The 21,405-nt window shown below is 41.6% G+C and overlaps 1 protein-coding gene across 11 annotated transcripts in view; it reads left to right on the plus strand.

Moving 5' to 3' along the window:
• The window catches only part of sws (patatin like phospholipase domain containing sws), a 281,522-nt gene that overhangs the window by 83,713 nt on the left and 176,404 nt on the right, over positions 1 to 21,405 (plus strand). For all 11 annotated transcript variants that reach the window (XM_070522534.1, XM_070522554.1, XM_070522558.1 and 8 more), the window contains exons 7-12: positions 4,791 to 4,871; positions 4,956 to 5,017; positions 9,381 to 9,528; positions 11,984 to 12,143; positions 14,399 to 14,499; positions 18,958 to 19,131. In XM_070522534.1, coding sequence (XP_070378635.1) covers positions 4,791 to 4,871; positions 4,956 to 5,017; positions 9,381 to 9,528; positions 11,984 to 12,143; positions 14,399 to 14,499; positions 18,958 to 19,131 — 726 coding nt within the window. The remainder of the gene's footprint in view (positions 1 to 4,790; positions 4,872 to 4,955; positions 5,018 to 9,380; positions 9,529 to 11,983; positions 12,144 to 14,398; positions 14,500 to 18,957; positions 19,132 to 21,405) is intronic.

The following is a 21,405-nucleotide window of genomic DNA, read 5'->3' on the forward strand; positions in this document are numbered from 1 at the left end:
AGTTGGTCCAACAGTTGCTTTTGAACACTGTTCCCTCCACACAGCAGCCCAGTGCTCTGCTCATTAGATTATGGACTACCCATTGACCCAAGCTGGTGGGAAAACAAACATCCCGGAAAGTGCGTGACATATCCAAGGGCTGATTGCATTACTGAATAATTAGGGGCGTGCGAATACTCGAATATCACTGAATCGAATAGTCAATGTTCGACTAATTCAATTTACGAATAGAATAACTACAATTTGATTTTTCGAATATTTGATGTGGAGACCCGCTCAGTGCCGCAGGTGACGTGTACCGCGGAGCCCCTCGTGCTCGACAAATGGCAGACTGGTCCGTTTTCACAGAAAGTGCCAGGCTGGAGGAGCTTACTTTGACAGATTTAAGCATTGACGAAATTAATGAAAAATTTACTAACTGTATTATTTCTGCAGCCGAAAAGGCCATTCCGCAATCTTCTGGCATTGATCCGAAACAGCTTAATCCTTGGTGGTCACATGAATGCACCGTAGCTAAAAAGCAGCAAAATAAGGCCTGGGGAATCTTACACAGGTATGCAACATATAACAACCTTCTAAATTTTAAACAAGCCAAAGCGAAAGTTCGATATATCCGGAGACGGGCAGAAAAATCTTCCTGGCAAAAATATGTATCGACAATTAATGGCACCGTCACATCCAAAAGGATGTGGGAACAGGTCAGGAAGTTTAAGGGGGACTACTCATCATACACGATACCGATACTTACACCTTCAGGCACTCAAACAACACTACAAGAACAAGCGAATATACTTGGGGAACATTTTTATAACATCTCTAGCTTGGATTATTATTCAAACACGTTTTTAAAATGCAAACTGTCAGCAGAAAAGGAGAAGCTACCAACTGCTTGTATGTCAAGGGATGAATACAACGCTGCACTTGCCCTGACAAGCTGTTAGGCGAAATCATACGAAAGCCTCGTAAATGTAAGACTAACTTTCACGCTTGATACACGGAACTCCACTGATTTTCACCAGTGCAGCTATAAGAAAGGTTGTTCAACGACAGACCACCTCGTCCTACTTGAACACGAAATACGTGAAGCATTTTTACACAAACAGCACTGCCTGGCAGTGTTTTTCGACCTAGAAAAAGCGTACGACACCACGTGGAGATTTGGAATCTTACGTGACCTCGCCTCATTAGGAATTCATGGCAAAATGCTAAACTGTGGCTGAATTTATGTCCAACAGAACATTCCAAATCCGTCTAGGCACTGTGCTCTTGCGCACATTTATCCAAGAAAACGGCGTGCCACAAGGTTGCGTACTTAGCACAACACTCTTTATAGCAAATATGAACTCTGTCAACAACGTCATTCCCACCTCTGTTATGCACTCCATATACATCGATGATCTGCAAATAGCGTGCCGCGCCTCAAACTTATGAACATGTGAAAGGCATCTCTAGATAACAATAAATAAACTAATGGAGTGGGCTGAGAAAAATGGCTTCCGCTTCTCTACTCAGAAAACTGTTACAGTGCTTTTTTCGCAAAAACGAGGGTTGTACTTAGACCCGGATTTAAAATTGAATGATGTCGCGCTGCCGGTAAAACAAGAATATAAATTCTTGGGATTAACCTTTGACAAAAAACTAAACTTCCTATCCCACATTAAAACACTAAAGATTAAGGCGAATAAAGCATTGAGTATCCTCAAAGTTTTATCTCATAAGCACAGGGGTTCCGGCCGAACCTGTCTTTTACGTATTTACCGGTCTCTTGTGCATAGCCTTTTAGACTACGGCTCCGTGGTTTACGGCTCAGCCAGACAGTCCTATATCCAACGACTTAATCCAGTACATAACCTTGGATTTCAACTGGCAAGTGGTGCCTACAGAACGTCACCTATTCAAAGTTTATATGTTGAATGTAACGAAACCTCATTACAGCAGCGCAGAGCATTACTCACATTCTCTTATGTACTCAGAATTCAGTCATCACTGCAACACATATGTTACAACATCGTCACACAGTGCAACTCACGCTTACACTACACAAATAAACCAAACATGATTAGGCCACTTGTACTGCGGTATGAGCAATACTGTCGGGATTATGAAATTCCCCACGAAGTCCTCCAGGTTGCCAAGAAACCAGAACGGTTGGCCCCGTGGTACGATTTCACGCAGTTGTGCGACTGGACATTAACACATTTAAGGAAAAGAGACACTCCACACCAACACATTATACAAGAATTCCGTGCTCTTCAGGACCAATATCAAAATCACATGCAATTCTACACTGATGGGTCCAAGACAAAAAAACACGTGGGTGTAGGGGCTGTAACAGAAAATTGGGAAAGAAGTATTTGTCTACCAAAACATGCCTCTGTTTTCACTGCTGAAGTTTACGCTGTATGGGTTGTGGTTAAAAAGATTATCACTGGCAAGCACAAAAACAGTCATATACACTGATTCCTTAAGTACACTGAAGGCCCTAAATCTGAAATCTGAGTGTGAACCCCTGTTAGGGGATATACTAAACATGGTCGCGCTTAATAAATACGGGAGATCAATCCGCTTCTGCTGGGTACCAAGTCATGTTGGGATACTGGGTAACGAAGGAGCCGATAGATGTGCATCGATGGCAGCTAACAAAGAGATAACAAACACAACACTTCCATACAAAGATAGCATCCGCGCGATTAGAAAAGCCTTAACGGCGAAATGGCAATGCAAATGGGACCGTTGTGCTGACAACAAACTACATCTCGTGAAACCCATAGTTGGCGAGTGGAAGTCATGTTATCATCAGGAGCGGTTCATCGAAGTAGTTTTATGCCGACTACGCATTGGGCACACACACCTCACACACAATTACTTACTTACGAAAGAAGACACACCAACATGCGAGAAATGTCAACAGCCACTAACAGTTATGCACATATTACTCACATGTACGTAGACTGAAACACACAGACGAACACATTTGCACAAATTATATCAACTACACATACCTTTACACCCTGCTCTAATTTTAGGTGATGATCCACTAGTACCATTATCTGCCGTCCATAAATTTCTAGATGACACTGGCTTTTTACATAAAATATAGATTAACAAAGCCTCTTCCTTCATGAACTGGATTTTAAAACACCTCGTGTTTGGCGCAGCATAGCCTTAGCCGCTTTTGCGCCATTAAACCCCATTTAACTATCTAACTAACTAAATCAGACAAACATATGGGCAAGGTCAAACTTAATTGCTGGTACAACTGGCAGAAGCCAGCCAGCCAGCCATGCCCCCCCCCATGCCAGCTGCCCTGCCCAAGCGCGCGGTGGCCACCGCCAGAGACACCAATATCGACTACAGTTTGTTTTTCGCACAAACTATGGTTGATAGAATAAACTAATGTCTTAAATTTATGTTTTGTAACAAGCGACGACCACTGTCAAACCTATAGCACAAACAACAGCTGTGATATGAGGCAAGTCCAACATGCAGCCCGCTTCCAGCCACCGCTGGACTGCATGCGAGGCAGCTCAGCTGCATCACACACTTCGCACTCTGGACGTTGTGAACAGCAGTGTATCTTAATTTTTGTGGCCGTTGATGCAATTAGAAATAATGCATTCTCAAGATGATGCATTTTCTAATTGTCTGAAGTTATTTTTGAAGCACCATATGCTATGGCTTTGGCGAAAAGCAGATTAGGCTTAGCAGCACCTTCGGCGCTTGGGCCATGTTGATCCGCTTGCGTGGGCGCTTGCGTGGGCGACTCGAAATCTCATTATTAGCCAGTGACACATTGCACACGGTATGCCATTGTAGGAAGCTTACCGCTATTGGGTTCATTCCTCAAGAAAAAGTGCATTTTCGCACATTCCACGATTGGTTGGAAATACTAGTTGCATACAGTGCACTGTCGCACACATGCATTGCAGCAGCCGAGTACAGTATATTTACACCACCTTGACAAAATTTGCCCGAAAATTTGGCTGTTGTAGCTGATAGTTCATTATATCTGGGTCCGTTAAATGCAAAATTTCTTCCATGAATAGTATAGGCAAACTAAACTAAGCGAGAAGGATGGTCTGTATATTCGAAAGTACGTTGTATGCGGATCCGTTATAACGGACGTGAATTGTGATATGCGTTTTTGATTAGCTGTGCTGCGGTTGATTTTTTTGCCCTCTATGGTGATTTGATATTGCGATTGTGCAAAGCCTGTAACCGCTTTGTGAAGTTCTCATTTTGTTTGTATTTTTGCTTATAATACTCCTTATAAAAAAACATGCCACCCTCCATGCCTTAAAACGAGCCCTTCGTCTCCGCATCTTGTGATTGAGCCATCACCAGCAAAAGCCACTGTTCGTGTTCATGCTAGGGTAGATGAGGCCTAAACACGAGCACCAGACTTTTATGGCATGTGTTCCTGCTCCTGTCTCTGGAAGTGATGGTTATCAGCAGATGGCACAAATATTACTGTTGGCTATGCATTCACTTGTTGTGATCAACTGATATGAGTTCTGTACAAATGTTTTCTTGGTGGGTTTGCTTGGGTATTTGGCAATTTGATAATCTGATAATTTGAAAAATTTTTTTGTGATCGCAGGAGATACATATTAACTGGTTGTTATTGTTTTATTTTTTTCATCGTTTCTTTAGCTGAAATAAAAAAAAAATGCTGGTTGACTTGCTCTGCATGCTTTCTATTCAGTAAACATTTTAGCTATTTTGACTTCTATCATTTACTTGAGCTTTCATTTTCAATAAAGATTAATGTACACAATCTTTATCTGTAGGACGGGACTGAGCTTACATTCAAAGAGGTGACAGCTGGTGAGAACATTGCAAGTCTGCTGAGTGCACTTGTTGTGCTAACCGTAAGTCTCGAGGATTTCGCATTTGGCATTTAGAAGTAGTGTATATTATGGCTGACTATGATTTTCTGTATATTTACATCACAGGGTGTCCCATCCACATTTAAGACGGTTGCAGCTCGTGCCCTTGAGGACTCCTCGGTCTTGAGGCAAGTGTGGTGCCTTTACATCTTGTGTAACTGTTACAGTGTACCTGCCCACAAAATTTTTCGAAATGCCAACATGAAAAAGCTCGAATACTTTGCAGCCTGAGCATGTGGTTTGCGTTTAGCAGGACATTCTGCCCTTGAGCATTTGGCCTATGCAGTGCATCTAGTATCGGCTTAACTCTTTCCCTACCATGGGAAAAATTGGTGCTTTTTGGAGGTTACACCAGATATATTTTTCTGAAGAAACTATTGCACTCAATATATTATGTAATACTACATTAACAAAAAGCAGATTGAATGCACTTTTCATGCATGAAGGTTTTGTTAACGAGATGTATGTCATAAAAAATATATAAATTGCCAGAATCAAGATATACAATAAAACTGAACTAAGTTTGTAAACACAGGCTTGTATCTACTAAGAAAAAAATGTAACATAAATTATGAGATATACACGATGTATTGCCATCTAATAGGCACTATCTCCGAAAAAATTTTAAACATTTTTTGAACAGGTATTTCACTACAAAAATATAAGTGCAAGCACTACAGCTTGGCGTGCTGGCCTGCCTTCGCCGATGTTCTGGGCTGGCTTGCATCGTCATCACTCTCAGAGTCAAAGTCCGATGAAAAGGCAGCATCTTCAGACTCGCTGCTGCTTGATTCATTGATAAAATCAGCTGTAAATGCAGCGGAATTACAATCTTTCGAAGCGCCCGCCACTCCCAGAGGCGGCCATTTTTGCTGTCTACTTTGACGATTGCGAAACATTGGTGTGCATTACAAAATTAATGCCTGGTGAGGAAAAAGTGAACTGCTTAGAAAACAAAAATATAGTTCTCCTTCACGTCCTATGGCACAGTATGTCTGTGAGCGGTGCAGAAGGTCTCGAAAGTGGCGTTTCAAACTATTAATAGTGGACAGCCATCTTTGCTTTCTACTTTGACAATTACTCAAACTTCAAAGCGCGTTCAAAAATCACCACCTGGGAGGAGAAAGGGAACTGTTTAGAAAACAAAAATATAGTTCTCCTCCTTCACGTCCGACAGCGCATTGTGTCCGTGAGCGGCGCAGAAGGTCTCGAAAGTGGCGTTTCAAACCATTGTTAGCGAGCTAACAATGCCCAATAGGCACGGCACGGAAAGAATTAAGCTGCAAGGCATTAGAGCTTTGTTTCAGATCCCACATCGCAGTAACCCTTTCGCTGTTGGACCTTTCTGGCTGTGACGCACCCCCTGTGTCGGCTTGGTTTCAGGGAACGAGCATAACAAGGAATGAACATAGCAATTTATTTTTGATTATGATTGGTACACAAATAACATAGTCAATGGAATATGCACATTTCAGTGTTCTGCAGCTGTTATTAGTAAACATCATCATCATCACCAGCCTGACTATAACATCCGTTCAACATCCGAATCTGACGATGCGGAACTCACCTCTTCCTCGCATGAGACACTGTCCGAGTCCGAATCTGAGTTCAGCTCGTATTCTGAATCGGAAGCGCCACCGCTCCAGTGAGCAGACGAAGGTCCCGCGTGCTTAGCCATCCGAAAGTAACCACGCGCAGGGAGGATGTGCTTTTAGTCGCCTGCACAACGGAGAGAAATGGGACGTTGTATGATCAAAAAGACAGAGGGAGATGGAAAAAGGCTAAAACAAAGTTCGAGGGGCTTTACATTTACTGCTGCAAGCCGGAAGCGAGGGTGTGGCGAGAGAGCAAAAGCAGCAATCGAGTCATGTGTTGGTCTCTTTTTGGAGAGGCAACAGTGCATGCCCCTGAACTTGACGCGTCGTAGCAGACACACCAACAGAATAAAAATAAAAACCTCCAAACCAGTGGAGATGGCAGAACAACCCTTGAACCTATAGCCACACGCGCGCGACGCATGATCCAGCGAATGCGGAGCGACCGCGCCACTCAGCAAAGAGAGAGGTGCGAGTGGCAGTCGCACCGTACTCCTCAATACATGTACCAACACAGTGTGGGGCAAAAATACGAACTTATAGAAAGATTCAACAGATGGCGCGGCCAGTCCAGGAGTGCCAGCTTTGCGCTCAGGCGCGAAATTTTGAATGCACGATAGAGAACGTACCGGTACGTTAGTGACACTGTGGGGGGGAAGCGCGAAGACGTACCGGTACGTCCGTGACAGCGAAATGGTAATATATGGGGTCAAACATAGCGTCACATGCAACTCATTTTGCTGCTATTGTTTTCTACCTCATACTTTCTTTCCATGGTACAGCTCTCTGGGCAGTATGTACCTTTTTGTCCACTTGGGTAGGCAGGGGGAATCTTGCTGTCCTGTCCCACCACCCTGCCCCTTTCTGAATTTCTGAGGCTGCCATATGTTATGTATATACCACATGTAGGTGGTGTGCTGTACCTAACAAGTTTGCTTTGCCAAATGATGAAAAAGTATGATTTGGTACGTGATAGATACCTTCAGAACATTTGTGTGTTCTACTCTGCTCATGTCTGCGTGTCAAGTCAGCAGAAGCTTCTGGAACCTTTGGCACTAGCATATTGCTCATTTAGCCTAAACATAAAGGCAAGAAGTATGTTAAAGAATTGAAAAATAAAGGTGATGAGTAGAGTACTAGGGGCAGAAAAATATGTGATGACTTACAAGCTGCGACAGACTAAGAGAACATGATATGAAATATAATTCTAAGAGGATTGTCTTGCCTTGGCAATGCAATAAATTTTAAGATATCTTTAACGCCAGAAGCATAAGGGAAAATGAGATAAACTGGAAAATTACTTTGGTAGAAGCATATTGCTCCTTGCCCTTGTACTAGGTAACCTCATACCCATGTCCTTTCCAGTATCTTCCATTTTCATAACCTTATACAATTTGTAGTGCTCATTATCGCTTTATGTGACACCAGTCAATTGCCAAATTTTTTACAAATGGTCATTTGACACCAAACGTGCCAGCCGGAAACTTGAGCCTCTCTGATCTCTTTATTAAAAATTCTGGGAACTTGGTAGGTTCAAAGAAATGCATTCCCGAATCATTTAGTCCGAAAAATATGTTCGTTTGCCTGAGTGTCATTTGAATTCCACCCTTTAAAACAAAACATTATGTATGAGAAAAATCAAATAGAAGGAATGTAATTCATAGAAACTGAAAATTTTGTGCATTCATTTAGAGACTGTTCATTACTATGCACTCTCCTTTGTAGGCACCACATTTATTTTGAATTTATTTATAATGTGGGCAAGAAAAGATAATTCGGGGCATTTATTAGGTTTCCTTTTTTCTTTCAGATTATTTGGGTTAAAAAATTTTTTTGGCTTACAACCCAGGTCTCCTCTTAATGCGACCAAGTTTCCACTTTCTCTGAATCAAGCTTCATTTTTTTACAATTTTTTTCATTTCTATGTACACATTAGGCAAATTTTTGCCTTCGGTGTTGCTGTGGTGTTTCGTATAAAGTCCAAGTGGGACGATATCGCAGCCGCATGCCGTAAGTTGTAGGTGTGAGCAAACACTTTCGAGGGTGAAACAAGGTGTATGGTGGCTTGATGCAGCTATGCCTTCTTGTGCTCGCAAGGGAGGAAGGCGAGGAGATGTAGCGCTCTATGAGGGGGGCGATGGTGTTAGGGGGTCTTCATCTGTAGCTGCAGCCGCGCATGCTCTATCTTGGAGGCAATCTGTGCTGTGTTCTAAGGTTAGCCGACCAGATATAGCTGATGGCTTTGTGTGTACTGTGTTCTCATGCGCTTAGTTCGCATTGTTGTGAGAGGCAGCACGAAGCAAAATTCGCTCACTGCTGCTGCCACTCTTGATCACGCCAGTGTTCTTACAGCTAGTGTCTGTGGTCATTGAGTGAAATGTGTTCGTGTTTGCCTGTGCGTGTGTGACAGCGTGCTTGTTAATTTAATTAGGAACTCAATGTTTATTACAGCAGTTTATGCAGGCAGTTGATAAAACAACTAACTTCATATAGCTGTCTAATAATTTGCTGTCGCAATCATTGCTTTGCCTATTGGGCGAAACTGACTTTTCCTTGTATTTCATTGTACAGTTTTTCTTGTACATCATTTTCTTGCTTTAAAGGGTGGAATTCAAGTGGCACTGAGGCATACAAAGTTTTTTTTGTTTTGCAGAAGATATTGCGAAAATGTTTTTTTTTGTTTTTTTTTTTTTTGAAGCTGCTAAATGCCTGCAGTTCTTAAATAGGAAATCAGAGAGGTTAGTGTTTTCGGCTGGTGTGTTTGGCATGGAATGAATGATCCATCAGGGATTGTGTATGCAAGAGTGAAAATTAATTGAAAACTGTTCATTGTAGTTTGGTGGTCTTCTAAAGAGGTGATGGTGAAGACTGGTCATGTTTGTGGTCCTTTGTGCAGGCTTCGGTATGACAGCTTCCGCATCCTGCTTACGAAGTACCCAGACTCGATGATCCGCCTCTGTCAGATAGTCATGATTCGTCTGCATCGTGTCACCGTCACAGCTCTTCACAACTATCTTGGCCTCACCACGCAGCTAATGCGCTCGGTATGTCAGAGGGTAAAAGCCACAAAGTGAAGCTGGCTGGCTTAATTTTTTGTTTTTCTGTAGTAAGCTAGAAATGGAGTGCCATTATTTCATACAGCTGCTTACGTTTCTCTCTCACTCCCTCTCTTTTTCCCTGAGCGCTATTTAATTTTTACAAGTAAAGCTCTTTAGTAACTGCCTTTTCTTGAGTGCTTATGTTTGAGCACTACTTGACATGTCATAGGCAGTTTGCCCACACTTCGTTGTTTTTGTCTTCACCTGTAGTGAAATAGTAAATACAAGGATTTTTTTTTGTTTATGGGAGGCCAGTGCCAACTACAGTTGAACCTTGTTAATAGTTATCCTGCTTGTTCAATTTTCCTAGCTCTTACAGTCTGATGCACTGTTTTCATTTAGTTTCCACAGGGTCATGGTGTTAACTTTGATTCCTGCATGTCACCGCCGAAAATGGCCACTTAGCAGCACCTGCTATGTGGCACAGAAAAATTGTTATCACCATGTTCAGATCATCACTTTTTGCCAATCTCAACATCGAAAGCCATGAGGAGTGGTGCGAAGGCACAAGGGTTGCCCCACACCCACATTCATAGATGCTCTCTCGTGACCTTTGATACCTTGCCTATTTGCTTCAAAATTCAAAGCTATGCAAAAAGTGAAAAAAGGCCTGTGAGTGCTTGGAAGGAGGTTGTTAGAAGGTCTGTTTGATTTGCCTGCACCACTGTAAACCTGTTCACCATTGGGCATGAGAAGTTCAGAAACTGTGTAGCTCGACTTCAGTGGTGCAAGCACAATGCGACACTCGAAACGAAGGTCAAGGTGTAGACATTGTGCAAGCGTTATGTTTTCTCTGCCTAAAATGCTGAGTCTGTGTCAGTTTTAGAGTACCTAAACTGCAGCTGTAGTTGGCTTTTGAGGCGTAAACACACCCTGTGTTGCGTAGACACAACAGACAAACATAAATGGGGTTTCAACGGCACTTAAGCCCATGTCCTGCATGGTCTGCTGTACTGCTGCTTCACACCCCCATGTCTGCCCAGAGTCACTATTGTCAATCAGGAGGTAGCAGAAAAATTGTGAACCAGCCCTGCACCTTTTGAAACAAACAACGTGATTCAGAGGGTGCCATTGCTACAGCAAATGACAGGGTGTAGCACCTCATGAATTGATTCAAGTTTTGCAGGCAAATTGAGCAGACCTACTATCAAAAATACATCCGAAGTACGAGATGAAAATTACAAGCTTCGTGTGCAGTGATTCATGGCCATGACTGCTCCAAAAAAAGTGTTTGTTTAGTAACCAGCAGGCAGTGATAATGAGCTTTACAGAGTAAGCTTTGAATTATATGTTGGCTTGCTGTTCAAGATCAAATTAGGTTTTGTGTGAGAGCAGCTTTTTATCTCATCAGTAGTGCTACTGCAAGTATTATTGAGTCATATTTTCCTGTATCATACATTCTCTTCCCGTAGTCTTCCCCAAAAATTGTACCAATGCAATTGTACCAATCAATCATGCAATTGTACCAATGAGGTTCTACTGTACATGCAGCCTGTCCACATTAACCCATTGGCATACTTGTAGCATAAAACATCGGAGCATTCTGGGCATCTACAGTATAGGCACCCAGAAAGCGAAAACAATCGTTTTTAAAAGTGATAGGGTTTTGCAGCTGGTCCGCACTGTTACATGTTTTTTGGTGATTGGGAGAGGCTGGGTTGTATAAAATGCTTGGATGTGCACTTCATCACTGATAATTGAGCAGGTCGTTTTCATTCCATCCTATAACTGGAATGATTCCAGAATCATGCAAGTTTAAAGGGGTAAAGATGAAATTAGAATAGAGGCTTCACTGATTGCTGAATAAAAGTGTTGATGGCTTCAGTTTTATACCTTTCATCCTAGTACTTATTGCTTCTTTTGTACTACATACTTCTTCTGTTTGCACAGTGCATACCTAAGTTGTGAAATCTTATTGTGTGTTTTTAGCTTGGAGAGTTTAATTAAGCATGTCAAAAAATGTATTATTGTATATGGAATACCATGTTACTGGAGACTAGGATGGCAGTAGCAATGCTGGTAGTGCTGGTAGTACTGGTAGCACTGTCTTGTGGTGCCGGGTTCGAACAGAGAGGACACCGAGCTATTATTGTAGTGACCAACCATATTCTACCACTAATACGCTGCTGATTTAAAGTGTCAGCAGCTACATAATTACTAACCCGCAGCCTTCTAAAAATTTTAATGGCATATGTTTATAGCACGCTGTGCTTGTAAATATCATCACAAAATGTTGTTAGGAGCATTGCTAGTGCAATGCTGTTATTCTGTAGATTGTAATATGTTTTATGGACCAGCTAAAACTTTCTTTTCAATTGTATATCTTTATTGCTAATATAGATAGCTGCTTTGCCCTGGCATGATAGGTAATATTATATCGCTTTTCTTGCTCTGTCAACAGTCAAGTGGAGGCAGACGGGCACCTGCGTTGTCACCTAAGTCAAGTCCGTGTCGAACCCCCAGCCGTAAGCTGAGCCATGCCAAGGATTCTTCCATACCTATTGCACCACTTTCCACAGGTGTTCTAGGGGATCTCGTGGTGCCCGAGGAATATGGCCAAGGTGAGTAGTTTAGTAGGCACTGTAGCCATGCTTCACTGCCTGTTGTTTCATGACAAAGACTACATGATTAGCTGAGCAAACTTATGCAGATGATTTTTTATGCAGCGAATAAGGCCAGGAGAAATGGGGCAAGTAAAAACATTGTTTTGTTGTATCTGCTTATTGGTCACTTCAGCTATGCACCTATGCCTTGCTTAGGGACCACCATTTATTTAATATACAAAGTGAAGCTTCACTAGGACACTTGAGGCAATTCTGCTCACGACCACTTGCTTTCTGTGTCTTTTTAATTTAAGGCCATTATGTGTTTTATATTCAGGCCATTATATGATCTACATGTTGCCCATACTTATTGCTTGCTTTCCTACTACTGAATATTAGTATCACATTGCATTAAAGTGCCTTTTGCCTGGATTAGGCAAAGTAGCAAAAGCACCAGTATATAGGTAAATGCACTTTTGAGCTGTACTGCAGTGCTTGTTTTTTTTTTTCTGTCTTTAGGTGGCGCAGCATTCCCAATGCCTTTAGTGAAATTTTTCAGGGCAGTGCAAAAGCAAATGATTTTTTTTTAGAACTTGCACTGTGTAAAAAGCCAGCACTAGTAGTGCACTTGGAACAAATTAGCAAAGTCATCACTGTTCCGTTAATTCAACTCTGATCAAGTTGACAAAATTGATCCAATTATCTGGCAGGTCAAATTACTCAGGACGCAGAAAGAAAAAAGCTCGCACACCGCTGATTCATTTGGCAGTATTTACCGAATTCTAACATGTCCCCGAGTCAAACAAGCACCTAGTTATTATGGGTTCAAAGTAAAGAACTAACATATAGATATTAGAGTTTTCCTAAACAAAATAGAAATCTAATGTGCACCTGATCTCTTAGAAAAAAAATTTACCATGCCACAGATTATGGCAATCGGAAAAAAGATGAAACTACCTTTACCTTCACAAAATCGAAGTTTATTTACACTTAATGTATTGTCAGCACTTTATCACTGTCTATTGGCCACTACATGTCATCCTCTGCTAGTTGATCCTGTGACACATGCATTTCTCCGGAATATGAAAAATATGTGATGTGGCTTGTTGCTGCTAGCTTAGCATGTAAATTAACTTTCAGAATCAAAAACTGAAAGCATCATCATCATCATGCTACGTTAGAACATGTTTTGTTGCCATCTTGTGATGGCAGTGGCAATGACACTTGCTAGACTGGCTCTGTTACAGTAGGCTGTTGTAAACACATCAAACACTGTTTGGGTTTCGTGACAGATTGCATCGTTCAGGCAGTTTTAAGACCAATATTTTTTGGGGAAAAGGTGCTCATTATAATTGGGTAAATGGCATAATCATTCATTGTGACCTTCTGTCTGTTTTAGCTTGTAAATCTTCCTAGGGCAGACTGAAAATAGGTGTTTTTGGCAGATAATTTGAACTTTGTTCAATGCATTTGCTGTCACCCAGCACCACAAAGACAGACACTGCAGCCATTGAGCTTACCATTGCTGTCGCCATTAAGGGCAAGCAGGTTCCTGCCGCTCAGACATTTCAAATTATCCGGTGAGGGCCAATTTCAGGATCAAAATATTGAAAGTTGTGGTCCATAGGAATGTATGGGTGCTGTCATGGACATTCGGTTGCAATCAAATTAACCAGAAAATTGAATTAACTGGAGTTGAATGAACAAAATTCTACTGTAATGTGTGACTTGTGAGTGTCTTTTGGCTTGTGACTAAAATCTCTGAATTTTTTAAATGACACATTGCTTTTTAGTAATAGACATGCACATCAATGTTGTAGTTGTTCATGTGTCTGTTGGAGAAGCGAAAATTAAAAGGACCCTGCAGTACCTCTTAAACAAACTCTCTCTTTCAGTGCCACTTTTGCTTGAAATGACCTGAATCCATCTTTGAACATAACAGCTTTATGTAGTTTTAAATCTTCATTGAAAATGCAGCTGCTTGCTTTCTTGGTTTCTCTTGTTAGATTCCACTAATCACAGTCAATGTTCTGAATTTTAAAAACTTTTTTATTTACAGTCTGGTAGGCCCTTTTAGAGGTTTTACCTTTCATACAGAAAATCATGTACTACATATACACACTCATGTGCATACAAAATCATGTTTACACAAGACTATTTGTTCTGTGAAAAGTGTTTTTGTGAAAAGAAACTGATTGACTAACTGAAAGGTCCTATTTGCCCATGCTACAGTTCTTGATCATTAGGTAATTGTTCTAATCTATGTTTTTCAGGTATCGCTCCTGACCCGGGGTCATTCCACCCTTCAGATGAGGCTACTGAGTCTGAAAAGTTTGTCAATGAAGATCCTGCTGGTGCAGCTACATTCAAAACGGTGGGCTTCTGCTGGCATTATGGAACTTTATTTTACTGCTACAAGAGTTAGAAGCTCAAAACTGGATCTACTGTGTCTGTCCATCCATCCTTTCTTTCCTTTGTGCCGTTGTTGTCACCAAGCCACCCTGTGCATTCTGTACATCGCCCTCCTTATATGGTGAAAAAAAAACAACAGATCTTTGCCTAACACCACAGCTGGGAATTGAACTTATGCCCCTGCGGCAAGGTCCACTTGTAAGCTGGACGAGGTAACCAGTACATTATCACACATAAAAGAACTTGTAGCTGGGCTTGGTGGTACTTCATCTTAGTAAGTTGCTTTCTGCTGCCTCCTGAAGGGGGGAAGTAGCAGAGCAGAGCTAACTTTTTTGTTTCTTGACAGAGTGCTGAAATTTGGCACACACACTGGAAATCATTATAAAGAGACAATTCTAAATTTGCGAAAGAGCTCGTCTATTAGCTTTTGTTTTGAAAAAATGTACAAATACCCTACTCAAACATCAAAATATTCGTTTTCGAGGGTAAAAGCCACACCTGCGCTGTCAAACTCACCGATTTGATTGCCAACACTTTTGATTGCCAACTTTTTCATTTGATTGCCAACAAAATTAAGTGCTCCCCAAAGTTCCGAACCAGGAAGCCTACTGCAGCCGCCAGCTGTATCAATACCACTTCTGTATGGTGGAAAACCAGGCGGATGGATCAGTGCTCAAAGAAGCCGTGCATTCCTACACGTGGATAAAAAATGAAAGCCCCAAAGGAAGCAAGCAAGTTGCCAGTGCGGTGCATAATAATACACTTCGAAGTGCTAAATTTGAAGGAATCAAAGAGGTGCAGTTAGTAGCGGATGGCTGTGCTGGACAAAACAAGAACAGTACTGTGCTTCGCATGCTTCTTTGGTGGCTCCAGAATGAGGCTCCATCCGGAGTGTCAGTAGTTTCTCTTGTGTTTCTTTTCACTGGGCACAGTTTTTTACCACCATACAGGATATTTGGCCAAATTGAAAAAGATGTCGGACTACACTAAAAAATCCTGAATCCGCAAAGCTACCAAATGATTTTTTCAAATCATGGCATAGTGTAAGAGCTTGGAAAACATTGGGTCATGTATGACTGGAAGGCCTACTGTACGGCAATGATGAAGTCGACATCCTGCTTACCATTCAAGATAACAAACAAAGGTCTTCTGCATTCAAAGAAATACAGCTTGTAGGAGTCCTTAAATTAGAGCAGAACCCCACTCTAAGGTTTCTGTATCAAATTTCCAGTCAGTCTTAAAGAGGGGAAGGTTCCTTGAACAAGCACTTGTGCAATGTGTACTGTACACCCACCACGTCAACGAAATGAAGCTGAGAGATATGACCAGCCTTTTTGTGAAGCATTTTGGAAATTCATGGCAAGACAATGAAGAGCTTGCTTGCTTACTTTGCAAGTGTCTTCAAAATTACCCAAGAAAAATTTTATCATCCTGCGGAAGAATTAGAAGAGAGCCGCTTATGCTGCCAAGGAGACTTGCTTGCTCTTCATGTATAGTTCTAGTGTTCTTGAAGCCCTATTGCCTATGTTTAATGGCTTTTCCTCCAAAACTCCATCGTACTGTTCTTGAAAGTCAATTTCAATAAAGCTTTTATAAGAATACCGCATCAAATTCTGTGTTTCAATTCAATACAAGCCAAATCTAAAGTTATCATCCAAATATTAGTCAAATTCACCGCATAATCTTTAATTACTTGTGGCCATAACATTCCCGTAGCTGACATGTAAAACATATCATATAATAGTTTTGAAAGTGTTGCATTTAGGTGCGGTAACAAATGTTCAATCTTTTCTCAAATTCTATTTAGGTTGATTTGACTCATTTAAAAAAAAAAGCTCCCCACATGCTTGGTGTCTATCCTTTTCTGGCTGAATTCATGGTGTCAGAGAAAGAACATTTCCATGACTTATGCATGCTGACTGAATGTTCCTCAACCTCCTAAATGTGATGGAAAACATAAAAAAACTAACTAGTTTGACTCATTACTTACCGCTGCTTATTCAGGTGTCGAAGCAATTCTGGAATATGCAAAGCAGCTTCATACATAGATTACGGCGTGCACATCCTCATACGCATTGCACATTGGGTCGATATGCCAAACAAATAACAGTTTTTTTCAGCACACAGAAGGGAACGCAACATACCGTATTTACTCGCATAATGATCGCACTCGCGTAATGATCGCACCCCTGAATTTCGTCATCAAAATTCGATTTTTTTTTATTTCCCGTGTAATGATCGCACCCCGAACTTGCCGCAGCGATATGTCGTGTGCCAAGTCTAGCTAATAATGATCGCGCTTACAATCTGTCGAATGCTACGCCAACGACTCGTCTGCACGCACCCAACATTCTTAAGCAGATGCCTCATTTCATTACTTTCATCACTTTCCGATCTTCCATGACAAAAAGAGGTACAACCAAACTTGCCTTTATTATGGGTAGGCTTTATAATGGTTGTGGTCAACAAAAGCAAAAGAGGCGCCTTTCGATTCTTTTCATCTGCACTCGTGAGCACGCAACAAATCGCGCGCGGCAATGATAGTAGCCACGTTTACACGGATACGTTAAATGTGTACCCTATTCACACACCAACGCTTGTAACACAGCTAAGATATTCGCCCACCTTTAGCGGAAACGTGCCGTCTTAGGATAGTAATGAAGACAGATTCCGCAGTTTCCGCAGCACACCGGCCATGCGTTTCTGTCACTGTCAGCTAAGTGCGCCCGTCTGTTTCTGTCCCCTCAAAGTGGACATGGCTACGTTATTGCCGCAGACTTGTTAATATTAACGATATTATTCATCACTGATACGGAAGAAACTGTTTCAATGCACGTAATGTACTCACGAGAAGAAAAAAAAAATCGCGTTCGGCGCATTCGGCTTGCTCCGCCGGCCGCCATTTTTGTTTTGCTGTCCCGCACCCGCATCCCGCAGCAAACGCGGGACGAAAAAAAAAATTCTTTTTTTTGCGGGAAATTTAACCCGCGTAATGATCGCACCCCTGAATTTGCGTCAATTTTTTTGGCGAAAAAAGTGCGATCATTATGCGAGTAAATACGGTATCTGTGCATCCTCATTCATGCACACTGCAAAAAAGTGGCATCTCACTAACTAGCCCGAATGTATACTTTTACGAATCAATTATTAAGTGCTGTCAAATTGTTCCCTTTTGATAAGCAAGGTGTGTGCTCACGTGCTGTTTTCTTGCACATGTCTCCAGGTGCTTCCATAACTGCAGGTTGAATAAAAAGCTTAACCATTTGCAGATTATCTGTGTGAAATTGAAAAGTATGGGTAATGCTCCCTGATGACCAGGCATAATGTGTGTCATGGATAGTTCAGAAGTAGGCTTTAAGAGACGAGACCATGTGACAGAAAATGTGTATGCATGTTTATGACGGTGTAGGACATTGCTACTACACAATCAGGTTGAGTTTTCTCATTCACTCGTATTACTAAGCAAGGTGGCATCGTCACAGCAATCGTCGACTGCTTTCACTCGGCGTCGGAATAAATGACGCTGAAGTAAATCGGCACGGACATTCCACGGTCTCCATAGGCATTTGTAAAAAGTGGCTATCCAAATCTGTGCTAAAAGTGAGGAAAAATGTAGAAGTTTTGGGAGCATTGCCAGGCATCACTGCATGTGAAGAGCCCAATGCTCTAGCATCTCACAGCCCAGTAGGGAGGAGGAAAGCAGTGACAGGCTCCTCCTCCCTCATGTTCCACCCCCACCCCCCTTGCCTCGCCTATTAAAAGGTCTGTAGTAAAGAGAAAACTGGCAAGTTTGTGCTGGCTTTACCATTGCAAGCAGCACAAAACCACAAGAGAAGAATTACAGCACAAAGTGCAGCACATTTGCACTTAGACTTGCACTGCAGCAGCTCTGGTTGCGTACTTTAGTGATGCTTTTGTGCTTTCACAGCATGAAGATCAGTTGAGTACGTGAACTATAACACCACGTAAAGAAAAGAGGGTCCGTGTGCATTAGCCAGCGCTCAATTTTGCTCTTAGAAGGGCAAATAACAGCCTGATTGGTGCCAGATGTGTGCTAGTTTTTGTTATGGTGCACATTTTGTGCATTATGTTGACTATTGTCACTGGTAGTCTGCATTGGTTTTCACTGGCGTTTTCATCCTTGCAGTATGTTTTTATTTTTTTTAAATCTTGGCTGTCTTTATGACTTGTGATAGCAAGGCTATTTGGTTTTTCTATTTGTGTTTAGCCAAGTGTATTTCTTCAATAAATTGCAGTTCAGTGCTTTTTCTGTTAGAATTCTTTCTTTTCTATTGTGGTATTATGCTGCTTGTAATCATCATCTTATAGTGTTGACTCTGAATCCTTTGACACTGTGCATTACGATTCACTGAAAATTGGATACACATGAATAAGTTTGATAGACGTTTTGTCTCTGCAGTCTTCATCAAGCCGAAAGATATCTGCAGTGTCTGATGCACCTGGATCGCGCAAGTCGACTCGAAAAGCTTCCTTTGTGGTTGGCGAGGGTTCCCGGACTTCCTCATCAGTTCAAGAGTACAATGATTACATTGAAGCAGCTGTCCAAGGTTTCGTGAGCAGGCTGGACATTGAGGTACTCTGACTAACTTTGTAACCTGTTTTACATGCCGTGATTCTGTGGTGCAAGGTGCTCTGCTGAGCAGGGACATGCTGCTTTTGTGCAAATTTTGTCTGTTGAATTTGTTAGATGTTACATTACATGCATCGCACCACACTGCCATTGGTGAGTCTGGTAGCTAGGCCACTGCTTTGTTTGTTTACAACAGCGTAGTGATTTGCATGGCCATGTTGTTACTGATATTCATTTGTGATAATTACATGGGGTTCGGCACGAAGGCAGTCCACTTTCTTGTTGTCACTGGGACACTCATAAGCTCATCTTCTGTTGTTTTCATGTTACACCTCGGCTGCAACCGCTTTTGGGAGTACAGTTGAACCTCGCAATAATGAAATTAGCGGGGAACGCAAAAAAATGAGCTTTCGCGAGAATTTCGTTGTTGCAAAATGCGACAACACAGATAGGTAAGGCATCACAGAATGAAACTTTGCTGTCAAAATTCCGTTAGCTTACTTTGGCAAGCTCTGCTCGAGGATATAGAACCACATTGCCGACTGTACAAAGTGTGCTGAATACATCGATCAGCAGCAGCACAGCAGCAACAGTATTCTCGGTCAATTGCTTTTGGAGATATGATCACTTTTGCGAGATTTTGCTTAACTGCGTAACTTGGCACCAAATGCAAAGCAACAGTGCTTCACGTATGCAGCAGCATTTCTCCACTGTCACCCGTAGGTGCCAACGCCTTCGGTGTCAAGCACAAAAGTGATCATATCTCGTAGAACCGAAGGTAATCGATCGAGATTACGGACCCTTTGCACAAATCTACGTCCAGCGCTGAATCCGCACGCGATGCCTGTTGGGTGACACCAAAACTGGCGTTCTTGAAACAAGGAATGCGTATTCCTGGAAGATCACTTAATCACGGCCCGACGCACAGCACTGCATGCTACGACTGCCATCTGAAGTGCTGTAAACGATTCCATGTTGGTGCGATGTGGGTTTACTTCTTTTTGCTTCATTTTTCTCACCGACGCACACATTATGCACTGTACTAGGTGTGCAAAACCGTCGTCGCATGTTGGTAGGAACAGGCATGCCACTTTAAAGGGGCAGTCAACAAACAAGATGGTGGCCATGACACGTTTCCAGCGTTTGGTTGTTTTTTGTAAACAAAAGTGGCGCCACCCACGCAAGTGTAATATGGTGTAAAGAGAGGCAAAACAGGTCACTTCAATGAGCGGCTCGGAACGACTCAGCTCACTGAAATGAACCAGTTCATTTGGATGGCTCATCAGTTCCCTTAAATCTGTAACCTGTATTATGCAGAGCCTAGCTATTTGGCTTTAAAAAAACGATCTATGCACATGTAGAATAACAGTGTTATAGGTATTTTCACTATGTTTGGAGAACATTTATCAATTACTTATTTTAAAGCATGAATTTTTAATTGTAATAAACCTTTCTTTTCTGATATTGGGAATAAAATCTAACAGACAGAATGTAAAGTATCTTTTTCAGAAAAAAGTAACTTCATTATTACCGGAGCTTTTCTGTTTTTGTGGTATTTTAAAATCAACCTTGGTCAAAATAAGAACAAGAAGTATTGTAAATTTTCTTTTAACTTTATTCACGTATTTATATACACAAGCTCACTATAATATGAGTGAACTGTAACGCCATACAAAATGAGTGTCGAAATCATTTCCATACAAAAATACACTTCTACAAAGTATAAGTAAGATCCACATAACTTATCTGTAGTAAAGAAGTTCTACATCAAATATAGGGTATAGTTAATAAATAATGTTTTGCTGACTTTATCAGAAGTGAGGCAACTCCTCTTTTCAGTACAAATTTGGCCAGCTTTAGAAAATATGCTTTCACAGCGTACACTTGTTGCAGGAATACAAAGCCTAATTTTTAAAGCTGCTGTATATAAGTTCGGGTAGGTGAATTTTCTACTTTCCTACCACTTCAGTGGATTATTAATACCATTCAAGTATGGCTTGTTTAGGTACTTATCTATCTCAACTACGGCCTGAGCTGAAGGGTCTTGTTTTCCTTGCAAGGAAGTCAAACTGGTGTCATACTCATCACATGCTAAGGATGTCTGAACTGGCATCTCGGGCTCATTGCTTGGTCCAGGCTCAGTACTTTGGATAGTAGCTTTTGCACTCAAAGCAAGCGCATTCTTAGTTGACTTAGCCTTCTAGACACCCCCAAAGCCTTGCGACTTAAATGCGGGTCCAAAATTATTGACTGAGAAATTAACTCGTTTGATTTCCT

The sequence above is a fragment of the Dermacentor albipictus genome, chromosome 1 (genome assembly GCF_038994185.2).
Source record: "Dermacentor albipictus isolate Rhodes 1998 colony chromosome 1, USDA_Dalb.pri_finalv2, whole genome shotgun sequence".
NCBI lineage: Eukaryota > Metazoa > Arthropoda > Arachnida > Ixodida > Ixodidae > Dermacentor > Dermacentor albipictus.